General features: G+C 42.2%; 1 protein-coding gene across 2 annotated transcripts in view; it reads left to right on the forward strand.

The window, feature by feature from the left end:
* Positions 1–13,142, forward strand: part of LOC109895561 (LARGE xylosyl- and glucuronyltransferase 2) — a 149,221-nt gene that overhangs the window by 129,449 nt on the left and 6,630 nt on the right. Inside the window, exon 15 of one of the 2 annotated variants that reach the window (XM_031830570.1) lies at positions 2,885–3,149. The exons of the other annotated variant lie outside the window; for it this stretch is intronic. Within the exon in view, the coding sequence (XP_031686430.1) occupies positions 2,885–3,070 (186 nt within the window). The 3' untranslated portion in view covers positions 3,071–3,149. Of the gene's footprint in view, positions 1–2,884; positions 3,150–13,142 lie in introns of those variants that run through there. 2 annotated transcript variants of the gene reach the window in all.

Raw genomic sequence — 13,142 nt, forward strand, 5'->3', positions numbered from 1 at the left:
TTGTACAAAAAACTGCCTATAGGCCCAAGCAAGTCTCTAATTATTGGTGTCCTTTAGGAGTTGTTTCTTTGCAGCAATTTGACAATGAAGGTCTGATTCACACAGTCTCCTCTGAACAGTTGATGTTGAGATGTGTCTGTCTGTTACTTGAACTCTGGGAAACATTTATTTGGGCTGGAGTTTCTGAGGCTGGTGACTAATGAACTTATCCTCTGCAGCAGAGGTAACTCTTGGTCTTCCTTTTCTGTGGCGGTCCTCATGAGAGACAGTTTCATCATAGCACTTGAGGATTTTTGCGACTGCACTTGAAGAAATGTTCAAAGTCCTTGAAATATTCAGGATTGACTGACCTTCATTTCTTAAGGTAATGACAGACTGTAAATTCTCTTTGCTTATTTGAGCTGTTCTTGCCATAATATGGACTAATATGGTATTTTCCCAAATAGGGATATCTTCTGTATACCACCCCTACCTTGTCACAACACAACTAATTGGCACAAACGCATTAGGAAGGAAATAAATTCCACAAATGAACTTTTAACAAGGCACACCTGTTAATTGAAATGCATTCCATGTGACTACCTCATGAAGCTGGTTAAGATAATGCTAAGAGTGTTTAACACTGTCATCAAGGCCAAGGGTGGCTACTTTGAAGAATCTCAACAAAAAAAATTGATTACCTCATGATTCCATATGTGTTATTTCATAGTTTTGATGTCTTCACTATTATTCTACAATGTAGAAAATAGCAAAAATAAAGAAAAACCCTGCAATGAGTAGGTGTAAACAATCGTTTGACTGATACTGTATATAAACTCAGCAAAAAAAAGAAACATCCTCTCACTGTCAACTGATTTTATTTTCAGCAAACTTAACATTTGTAAATATTTTAATGAACAAAACAAGATTCAACAACTGAGACATAAACTGAACAAGTTCCACAGACATGTGACTAACATAAATGTAATAATGTCCCTGAACAAAGGCGGGGTCAAAATCAAAAGTAACAGTCAGTGTCTGCTGTGGCCACCAGCTGCATTAAGCACTGCAGTGCATCTCCTCCTCATGGACTGCACCAGAATGAATGTCCAGTTCTTGCTGTGAGATGTTACCCCACTCTTCCACCAAGGGGGGGGGGGGTCGTGTCCCTAGCCCTCACCATCCGATCCAACATGTCTCAGACGTGCTCAATGGGATTGAGATCCGGGCTCTTCGCTGGCCATGGCAGAACACTGACATTCCTGTCTTGCAGGAAATCACGCACAGAACGAGCAGTATGGCTGTTGGCATTGTCATGCTGGAGGGTCATGTCAGGATGAGCCTGCAGGAAGGGTACCACATGAGGGAGGAGGATGTCTTCCCTGAAATGCACAGCGTTGAGATTGCCTGCAATGACAACAAGCTCAGACCGATGATGCTGTGACATACCGCCCCAGACCATGATGGACCCCCCACCTCCAAATCGATCCCGCTACAGTGTACAGGCCTTGGTGTAACGCTCATTCCTTCGACGATAAACGCGAATCCGACCATCACCCCTGGTGAGACAAAACCCCAACTCGTCAGTGAAGAGCCCTTTTTGCAAGTCCTGTCTGGTCCAGCGATGGTGGGTTTGTGCCCATAGGTGACGTTATTGCCGGTGATGTCTGGTGAGGACCTGCCTTACAACAGGCCTACAAGCCCCAAGTCCAGCCTCTCTCAGCCTATTGCGGACAGTCTGAGCACTGATGGAGGGATTGTGCGTTCCTGGTGTATCTCGGGCAGTTGTTGTTGCCATCCTGTACCTGTCCCGCAGGTGTGATGTTCGGATGTACCGATCCTGTGCAGGTGTTGTTACACGTGGGCTGCCACTGCGAGGACAATCAGCTGTCCGTCCTGTCTCCCTGTAGTGCTGTCTTAGGCATCTCACAGTATGGACACTGCAATTTATTGCCCTGGCCACCTCCTTGCAGCATGTCTAAGGCACATTCACGCAGATGAGCAGGGACCCCGGGCATCTTTCTTTTTGCGTTTTTCAGAGTCAGTAGAAAGGCCTCTTTTAGTGTCCTAAGTTTTCATAACTGTAACCTTAATTGCCTACCGTCTGTAAGCTGTTAGTGTCTTAACGACCGTTCCACAGGTGCATGCTCATTAATTGTTTATGGTTCATTGAACAAGCATGTGAACAGTGTTTAAACCCTTTACAATGAAAATCTGTGAAGTTATTTGGATTTTTACGAATTACAGAGACAGGATCCTGAAAAAGTGACATTTATTTTTTTGCAGAGTTTATGTTATTTGACAAAACACTGGGGGTTCAATCACTTGCGGGATGTTTTTTTTCCCCCGTGGGCCACCTGTTGTCCACCCTTGATACAGTATGATTACTCTCTCTGTGTCATTTTGTGCCACAGTGCTGGCAGACAGTCCTAGACATGCGAGATGCCAAGGAGTACTGGAGATAGACCCATCAGGGGAAAGAGTGGGTGGCACCAGTCTCATTATTGGTGTCAGCTGTGGGATCGATGTCCTACCTCCGAGTCTCCAAATAAAAATGAACTCCCACAACCACCCCCCTCCACACTACTCTTCCACCGCTGCCTCCACTGAATCAATGGCAATAACCTCTCCCTCTCTTTATTTTCCCCTCCGTTTGGTCAATAAAGTGTCCCCTAACAATCCATCCCACTCTACTGTGATTGTGCCTCCCGGTTGGGGGAATGAAAATATACCTTTCATACTTTAAGGTCTTTATTGTCCTATCCTATAGGGATACTCTTATGGAGCAGACTATTTGTTTACTGGAGGATTTATTGGAGGATATTATTATATTTGTTTAGCGTGTTTCTGGAAGGTTTCGTTTGTTACTTGATACCTGTAATTCCAGGCAATTTCTCTCCTCTAGGCTACCTGGATCAATATGGAGCCGGGGTCAAAGGGCGCAGGTCGTGAGGGGTGGCGGTGGCATTTACAGTCATCAACAAGGGTCAGGAGAGCGTCTAGATCTATAGCGCCTTGTAATTGTTTTTCTCCAATTGGATTTTTGCAGCTAGAGCTGATTATGGATACAATGACTTGTTTATTGTACTGAGGTTCAGTTCACTGATGCTTATGGACTCTGTTTTGTTTTGCACGCCTTGTACAAAATAATAAAATACAGTACGACAGGATATTTCTTAAAGTAGCTCTTTATTAGCTAGCTATAACTGGCATGTTTACGTGTCTCATACCATGACCAACCGAAAATGACCTCACCACCTGGTTGGTCTTAACCAATCATAGCGCAGTATGATGTGGCGGTAAAATGCATCCAATTACAATTCAGTATGTTTACACATATGAGATCCCCCCTTCTTTTAAAACAAAAATATATATATATTTTTTTACATATTCTAAATGTTCCTTTTGAATACATGCTCTGTAGTTTGAACTCAAGATAAGTGACCATTTATACTGCATACTGCACCAACTAAATCCACATAACAGACTCTGAAACAATGATTCAGCATACTGTTAATTTTAGAACGAAGAATTCTCAGTAACTCAGCTTTTAATCTAGCAATGACATCTTAAAATTTAAAACAAATACAATACCAAAGCATTTCAAGTCAACTTTTCAAGAACAAGAACAATCAAGAACTCTTTTAGGGCAGCTATCCGCCTATACCTTTTGACATTTCACAGGTCTAGAACAGCCCTGGGCTTGACCTTTCTTCCTGACCTTGTGTGATATGATCCTGAGCATGCATGTTGTTGTCTCTGCGCATGTTTTTCATGCATTTCCGTGTAGCTGACAACCTCCGGCTGCAGCTGCTGGTTGGTGCTGGGAAGGGTTGAGCGAAGTCTGAAGTCTGCGGCTCATCAACAGCTGGGCTGGTGATTTGAAGTTGTCAACTGGAGTGTTGCGGTATTCAAGGAGACTGAGGTAGGGGTCTCTCTTGTCTGCTTTTGCTTTGTCCATGAGTGATTTAGCAATCTGCAAGGATTTTTCAGCAAGGCCATTACTTTGAGAGTAATGCGGGCTTGTGGTGACATCTGAACTCCCGTGCTTTTGTGAAGGATTCAAACTCATTTGATTTGTAACAGGGACCATTGTCAGACACTAAAGTCTCTACAATGCCGTGCCTAGCAAAGATTGCTTCCAGGATTCTGTATCACAGCTGCAGTTGTGGTGCTGTCAAGTTTGAAGTATCTGCTGTAGTAGTCCACTGTTACGATGTAATCTTCGTTGTTCCACGACCTGCCAGGGTTGGTCTGGGATACAGTGAGGTAACATTGGCTCTTAGGTGTTTGAGGGGCGTTGTTCAAGACAGGTGGGGCATTTACCAACAATGTCCTCTATTTGTTTGGCCATTCTGGGCAAAAAGCTATTTTTCAATGCCCATATGTCCAGCATGGATCTTTGTCAAAATCTCTTCTCTGAGACTGGTAGGAATGATGATTTTCTCTCCTTTGAAAGTAATTCAGTTGATCTGTGATAGTCCATCATGATGGTTCCATAACTTTGAGACAATCAGAGGGGATTTTCTCCTCTCCTTAGGCCATCCATCCTGTATGACTTTCCTCAGCTGTGTGAGTTTTGTGTCCTTTTCTGCTTCTGCTATTTTTGTAGTTGAAGGATCATTCTATGTAGCTTTGGCGAGGCTTGCAGCTAGTGGTTTCCTTATGATTAACTCGAGGGCCTTGTGGTTGGATTCCACAATGACTTGTCATCCATATACAGTGGGGAGAACAAGTATTTGATACACTGCCAATTTTTGCTGGTTTTCCTACTTACAAAGCATGTAGAGGTGTGTAATTTGTATCATAGGTACACTTCAACTGTGAGAGACGGAATCTAAAACAAAAATCAAGAAAATCACATTGTATGATTTTTAAGTAATTCATTTTCATTTTATAGATTTTTTGATTTCACAGTCTGTGAGAGATTTGGAAGCGCTAGCCGATGGGCTTTCCTTCTTGCAGTAGCACTGCACCTACACCCACTCCTGGTTCTCTTGTGATCAAGTATTTCACTCTCTGGAAAGCAAGTCTTGTTGCTTGTCCCAGAGGAACTCACTGGACTGCTTTAGCAGCTGACACAGGGGTGCACTGGCTTGATTCCATTCGCTGTGAGAAGATGTCCGAAGTAGCTGACCTCTGTAGTGCAGACTGCGCTTCTCGGGGTTGAGCCGGACTCCTCTCTCGCGGGACCTTTGCAGCATTGCGCAAAGGTTTCTGTCGTGTTCCTCTTTGGTTCGACCATAAACAAGGATGTCGTCCACAATTGCAACAACTCCGTAGAGGCCTTCGTACACTTTGTTGATCCTTTGCTGAAACTCGTCTTGGGCTGAGATAATACTGAAAGTCAGGCGATGAAACCTGTAGCGTCCAAACAGTGTGTTGAACGTTGTGAGCTTAGATGACTCTTCTGTGAGCTTGATAGCCCAGTAGCCTGATCTGGCGTCCATGACACTGAAGTAGTGTGCTCCCGTTAGCTTGTGTGTGATGACATCTAGCGTCGGTAAAGGGTAATGGGGGCGTTTGATAGCCTTGTTCAAGTCTCTTGGGTCGAGACATACTCGGAGCTTGTCTGTGCGTGGTACTCTCCACCACCACTAACACGTTTACCCAATCTGTCATTTCTGTAACCTTGGTGACTATGTCAGATTGCTCCATGCTATCCAGCTCCTTCTTCAGACGGACACAGAGAGCAAGAGGAATCTTTCTCGGTGGGTAGACCACAGGGGGTGCGTCTGGGTCAAGATGAATGTTACATTCTCCGGGGAATAATCCTATTCCTGTAAAAACATCAGCAAACTCCTCCATTTTCTGTCTCTACTGGTGCTGTCACTGATAAAACTAGCTTAATGAGGTCCATGTCTAAACATGCTTTAAGACCATATCCCTGCAGGTGCTCTAGTGTCAACAACGTAAAAGTCCAACATGTGCATGTGCCTTTTACTAGGAGCTGTTCATAACCAGTCAGTCTGTCTGCGCGTGGTGGGCTGTAGCTCGCACTCAGATGACAAGCTGCAGCAGTTATTCAGAGGAATAATGCAATATCAGTATTTTACTCTTTGATTGACATTTTATCTTCACTCACTGTGTGTACTGTTTTTTGCATGGTAAGCTCTGCACACTTTTGCAAAGTAAACCCATTTCCCACATTTAGTACACCGTTTGCCTTTAGCTGGGCAATTTCCCTGTTCGCCATGTACTTTGTATCCACAATATCCACATGTTTTGGGGCTTTTTGAGTCTGTCTTGCTCTGTTTTGGAGTTCTGTCTCTCCCAGTTCTGAAGTGCGCTCTTTAGCCACCGGAGGTGTCTTTTGATGTCTGCCTGACTGTCGGCACTCCTTGTTCACGTGATGCGCTCGTGCTGCAGCCCAAAATGCTTTTCATCTGAACCTGTGCTAGCTCGTAAGCTCTGGCTATGTCGATAGCTTTGTCCTGCGTTAGCTCAGACCCAACATTCAAAAGTTTCTCACTCGAGGTGAGTGTATTCCAAATACAATACGGTCCCTGACTTATCCTTGTTTGCATAATCACAGTCTTTCACAAGCAGACGCAGCTCCGTCACAAACTGTTCAAACGATTCGCTAGCTCCCTGTACTTTCTCATGGAATTTGTACCTAGCGAAAATCCTATTGGTCTTCGGCACAACATATGCTTCAAAACGATCGTAGTATGCTTTCAGTACCTTTGATTCAGCCTTGGTAAGTGTCCATGTGTTGTAAATATTCAGAGGAGCAGGTAACTGTGCTTTTCCTCTTCCCCTCTTTCCTTCAGAGGACCCGTGAACATTAGCTCCACATGCTGTTTGAACTTACGCCATGCATCGGGTATGTTTGTAGACTCCCAGTCCATTCGAGGTGAAGGAACTCCATCTTTTAGTCCTTTCATTCTGACACCATGTCTTGTTTTGCACGCTTTGTACAAAATAATCAAATCCAGTACGACAGGATATTTCTGAGCGTAGCTCTTTGTTAGTTAGCTATGACTGGCATGTTCACATGTCTCATACCATGATCAACAGTAGATGACCTCACCACCTGGGTGGTCTTAACTAGAGGTCGACCGATTATGATTTTTCAACGCCGATACCGATTATTGGCCGATTATTTTTATTTGTAATAATGACAATTACAACAATACTGAATGAACACTTATTTTAACTTAATATAATACATCAGTAAAATCAATTTAGCCTCAAATAAATAATGAAACATGTTCATTTAAATAATGCAAAAACAAAGTGTTGGAGAAGAAAGTAAAAGTGCAGTATTTGCCATGTAAAAAAGCTAACATTTTAAGTTCCTTGCTCAGAACATGAGAACATATGAAAGTTGGTGGTTCCTTTTAACACGAGACTTCAATATTCCAAGGTAAGAGGTTTTAGGTTGTAGTTAATATACAGTAGTATTTATAGGACTCTCTCTCTCTCTATACCATTTGTATTTCATATACCTTTGACTATTGGATGTTCTTATAGGCACTATAGTATTGCCAGTGTAACAGTATAGCTTCCGTCCCTTTCCTCGCCCCTACCTGGGCTCAAACCAGGAACACATCGGCAACAGCCACACCCGAAGCAGTGTTACCCATCGCTCCACAAAAGCCGCGGGGAATAACTACTCAAAGTGTCAGAGCGAGTGACGTTTGAAACGCTATTAGCGCACACCCAGCTAACTAGCTACCCATTTCACATTGGTTACACCAGCCATTAGGCTGATAGGCTTGAAGTCATAAACAGCGCTGTGCTTGTGAAGAGCTGCGGGTAAAACGCACGAAAGTGCGGTTTGAATGAATGATTACCAGCCTGCTGCTGCTCAGTCAGACTGCTCTATCAAATCAGACTTACTTATAACATAACACACAGAAATACGAGCCTTTGGTCATTAATATGGTCGAATCCGGAAACTATAATTTCGAAAACAAAACGTGTATTTCAGTGAAATACGGAACCATTCGGTATTTTACCTAACGGGTGGCATCCCTACGTCTAAATATTCTTGTTACATTGCACAACCTTCAATGTTATGTCATAATTACGTACAATTCTGGCAAATTAGTTCACAATGAGCCAGGCAGCCCAAACTGTTGCATATACCCTGACTCGTGCAATGAACGCAAGAGAAATGACACAATTTCACCTGGTTAATATTGCCTGCTAACCTGGATTAGTTGTTATAACTAGTGATTATGATTGATTGTTTTTTATAAAATAAGTTTAATGCCAGCTAGCAACTTACCTTGGCTTCTACTGCATTCGTGTAACAGGCGGACTCCTCGTGGAGTGCATGTGGTTAGAGCGTTGGACTAGTTAACTGTAAGGTTGCAAGATTGGATCCCCTGAGCTGACAATGTGAAAATCTGTCGTTCTGCCCCTGAACAAGGCAGTTAACCCACCGTTCCTAGGCCGTCACTGAAAATAAGAATGACTTGCCTAGTTAAATAAAGGTATAAAAAAAATTATAATAATCGGAAATCGGCGCGTAAAAATACCGATTTCGATTGCCATTGCGATTAATCGGTCGACCTCTAGTCTTAACCAATCATAGCGCAGTATGATGTGGCGGTAAAATGCGTCCAATTACAATTCAGTATGTTTACACATATGAATATTACAGACTCCATTGACATTGTGAAGTTCTGTATCTTTTTCAAGGTGGCTATGCAAATACATGCAAACCCAAGTTATGCATCTAATATGTGTTCTTCTTCTGGCCTTCCAACACCTTCTTGAACATCTAAACAGCAATTTAAACAAAGTGCAGGCTCTATCATCAGATAGGTCTTCTGTTGCTTAAACTGCTTTAAAATCAAGTAAACCTGATTATTCTATTGATGTCATCTGAGTTAAAGTTCTAAAGATTAATAGTCGTTTGGAGAAGGAAAAAGGGCGGGAACAGACAAATTACAGCCAAGTTTTTCAATGAGCTTCAATCAGTCTGGACTTGACTGATTACTGTATGTGAAAAGGCTGTTATTGATATATTTTGAAAGATGTGTTTGGCCTTGTCTGGGTGTTATTATGTATAAAATTGGCATTTAGTTGCCGAGGAGAGTTTGGAGTGTGACTGCCATCGAACAAACACACACACACACACACAAGCGATGGATAAAAATGGTCTACATACACTTCAGAATCATGTGCTCTCATTTCAAAGTTTTGCACGGTGAACAACACGTGAAGTGTTTACCAATGTAAAAGCAATGAAGTGTGAATCATATGAACAGCAGTTTGAGGTGAGTTCAGGAGTGTAGTTTACCCACTTTTTTTGTTTGCACAAAAGTATATGGAGCATTACTTGTTTTTCACTGCAACCGGCGATCAGAGTTACCCATCTATTTTTTGTTTACAACTACAAAGCTGGGTGAGATTGATGTCCTGTTGTTACTTTGTCTCTTTCTCAATTCAGGTAAGCCTTGATTCCTCCACATCCTCTCTCATCGCCTCCTCAAAACACATTTGTGTAGAAGGTCTGAGGGGAGGGAACTTAGGCCTTCTCCAATACAGTTGAGAAGGAGGTGAGTACATAAGATGTTAGGAATTGAGGATGAATTGAGAAAGGGCCCGTTAAGTACTATGTCATGGGCATCCCAATCTTTCAGATGGTTTGTTAAGTCCATTCAAACTAAAGTCTTATAATCAAATGTATCTATTAGCAGCAAGCAGAAAATCTGATTATTGGTGAATAACTGGAATCTCCGGAGACTGGTATTGACTAGAACATGTAGAAAGATCTGCATTGTGTCACGAACCAGCTCGTAATCCGTAACAAAGAGGGAGACAATGTGGAGATAAGGAATAACAAAAATATATTGATTAACTGAGGTAACCTATATACAAATAAACAGTCAGTAATCAGTAGTGTAAGTGAGTGGTTGCGTGTATAGATGGGATAATGAGGAGTGTTGAACGATGCCAAAGCAAACAAACCGGCCACAAAAATGCCACAGCCAAAGTAAAAAAAAACTGTGTGTCTGCATGGAGAGAGTCTCCTCAATGAATAGGGAAAGAGGTGTATTTATCCCGGAACACACCCGAAGCCCAGGTGTGTCTCATTTCGCTGACGACCCTCCCGGCTCCGCCCACAGACATCCTATTAAGGAAAACAAGAGCAAAGAGAAAGAATTCGGCAGACAGAGTAGGAGGGTCGTCACAATTGGCCCAGATAGCCCTCCGGCCCATAATAGAAGAACATCTTCTATCATCAACAAGTTACATTTTTATAACCAGTGGTGTGTATTCATGAATGCAAAGGGAAGCCAGGCTTCCCCCAAATATTTGACCAATAAAAGAAATTTAATTATAAAATCATTTATCTTTCGGCTCTCCCTGTGTTTTCATAATTGTACGTCAATGGAAACAGCGCCCCTCTATCTCAGTATGTGTAGTCCATGTCTCTGATGCTGTCTTGACCAAAAGAGTATAACATGTTGCCGCCTTAGCATTTTATTGATTGATGCCAGCAAGCATTTGGCCTCCCTTGAATCAGTGTTGTGCTCAACTGTGGGTTGTCCTGATGCATCAAAAGCGCCCCAAGAGAGGCCCGTTTGGATTTGACTTCAAACCAAGCAAATCACTTCCTTTGAAAAACACAATTGTCTGAAAAATGTGTCTGTTTCTTGTCTGCTTGTGTTTATGTGCTGCGGTTACTAGCTTGCTAGATGTAACCTAATAGGCTCACGTTAGCTAGCTAGCTAGCTGAGTTGGTTCATTGTTGCCCATGCGAGGAAGTCAGGCTAGCAAGCACTTTAGCTAGGTAGCTTATGAAAACCAAAACTAAAAGTGTACTGTATGACAGAGCCATAGACCGTTTTGCCAACATGAAAGAGAAGAGGATGGCATTGGCGTTCAACTAGTCTATAAGTAGGGTGAGTAAAAACAAAAACAAATGTTTTACTTGCATGCGCACGCATGGATGCCCACGCATACATACATACACAGAAATGAATACCATGGACATCACATGACATTTAGCAACATTGATTGGACTAAATTGTTTTTGGTATCTTTAAGTTTGTTTTCAGTGTATTAAAGTAAGCATATTTCGCCTTGTTTATTTGATGATGTTTAAATGGAAATGGTGCAGGGATAGCAGTGCTCCTGTTGTCGTTGTGCTGACTTGCAGTATCTCCGTGATTCTAAATCAGTAGTTTTTGAAAACATTAACTTGCTTGACAATGCTGTCGGTGATAACTATTTTTATGCAATATTTACTATGAGGACTTCACCAGACAGATGTTGCTCTCAGTTTTGTGATGAAACAAACGTACGTGTAGTTGAACTAACTCCGCCACTCTGTGACTGTTGTATTTTACCCACACATGACTACTGATTGTAACATGCTGTAAAATTATTGGCCGCCCAGCCCTGCCCCTCAGTGTGTGTGTGTGTGTTGGTGTAGGGTCTCCATGCTCCAGACCTCCAATTACAAGCCAAACCCCTCATCTGGTACACAGGCCAAAACACCTGTTCACAACAGCTGCTGAGATCTCTAGGGAACATTTTTGTGTTTGTGTCCTGAAGACTCATGTCTGAGGCCAGAGCTAATACCTAGACATACTGGACGCAGAGGCATACACATAATATCCATGAGTTCATCTGACGTTGGGTAAGTAGACAAAGAAAAACGGTCAAAATCTCGCACCATCCCTGAAAAGTCTGAAAGGTTATATCACTAACTGGTCTGTGATCCGGCTTTTGTTGAGCCAGGTGAGATGAGGTGAAATGAGGATGACTTTGTTCTGACAAGCCTGTAAGAGATGAATTCTAGAGGCTTTTTTCCCCAACTCACTAGATTTTATCATGTCAAAAATGCTTTTCTTAGAACTCAAAATTTCTAAAATACATTTGAAAATGTTACTCTTTTATTTTGCCTTTGTGTTTTGTTAATCAGAGATATGAAGCAGAGAACAGAGAGTGTGCAGAGGAGAAAAATAAAGAGATAGAGAGCAAACAGACCATCAGAGAGCAAGGGCTTTTAATAATAATCTGTCTCCGACGGCAACGTTGGACGGTGAAAAGCTGATTGATGTGCTATGAGATCATTACAATAATTAAACACTCAGATGCTCTTATCAAATGGTGTTTAATTTGACGCAGCATTATGATGCATAATGGGAGAGACAAAGCGTGTGTGTTAGCCAACCTTCATTAGACTAATTGAACAGCATACTGTCAAGCCAAACACTGTTAAAATCAGCAAACAGGCTAACAGTTTAGCGAAGCGCTACAGAAAGCATCTCGCATCCGCCCTCCAACACATCAATAACACTTCCGCTGTGTCAAACTTAACACTTACGGCAGCTGGAGTGTGTTTGTGTGCGTGCTTGTTTGTGTGTGTGTGTGTTACCTACCACAGCAGTAGCTGAGGCTTCCTGTCAAAACTCTTTTAACGTCATCTCGTATTTCTCTCTCTCTCTTTAACACATCCATCCATCTCTTTATCCTGATCCCTCCATCTATCACCAAGCTGATAAATATGTGTCCATAGCTAATGGCAAACTGTCTCGAGGCCAAACCCCTCTGTGGGTGGTTACAGCTCTTCCACATTGATTAAAGTCTACATCCTCTTTGTAGTGATTTGTGTTATACCCGGCTCCTTTCAGCTGAAAGTTTGTGTAGGCATTTACTTGGCATTTTCCCCTTTTTTTTCTCCCAGTTGGTGTAGATATTTCCTAAAAACACTACGGTGTTCAAAAATATTTACCCTCATTCTATTCGGCGATAGGATGTAACAGACTAAAGATTTCAAATGTACTGTTTCACGCAGTTAGATACTTTGTGACCCACAAGGTTCTATGTATTTTTCATGTGTATAGGCTGTGGGCTCCGCCCCGGTCGCTGGCAAGCCACACCCAGTCATTTCCTGGTAAAATAGAAATCTTTGGTAACTAGAAAACTGATCATAATTTAAAATCCCAGGGTCTACAGTGCATTCGGGAAAAGTATTCAGACCCCTTGAATTTTTCCACATTGTGGTACGTTACAGTCTTATTTCTTCCTCATCAATCTACACACAATACCCGGTAATGACATAACAAAAACTGTATTTTAAAAATAAACAACTGAAATATCATATTTATATAAGTATTCCGACCATATACTCAGTACTTTGTTGAAGCACCTTTAGCAGCGATTATAGCCTCGAGTCTTCTTGGGTATGATGC

The sequence above is a fragment of the Oncorhynchus kisutch genome, linkage group LG8, assembly GCF_002021735.2.
Source record: "Oncorhynchus kisutch isolate 150728-3 linkage group LG8, Okis_V2, whole genome shotgun sequence".
In the NCBI taxonomy this organism is placed as follows: domain Eukaryota; kingdom Metazoa; phylum Chordata; class Actinopteri; order Salmoniformes; family Salmonidae; genus Oncorhynchus; species Oncorhynchus kisutch.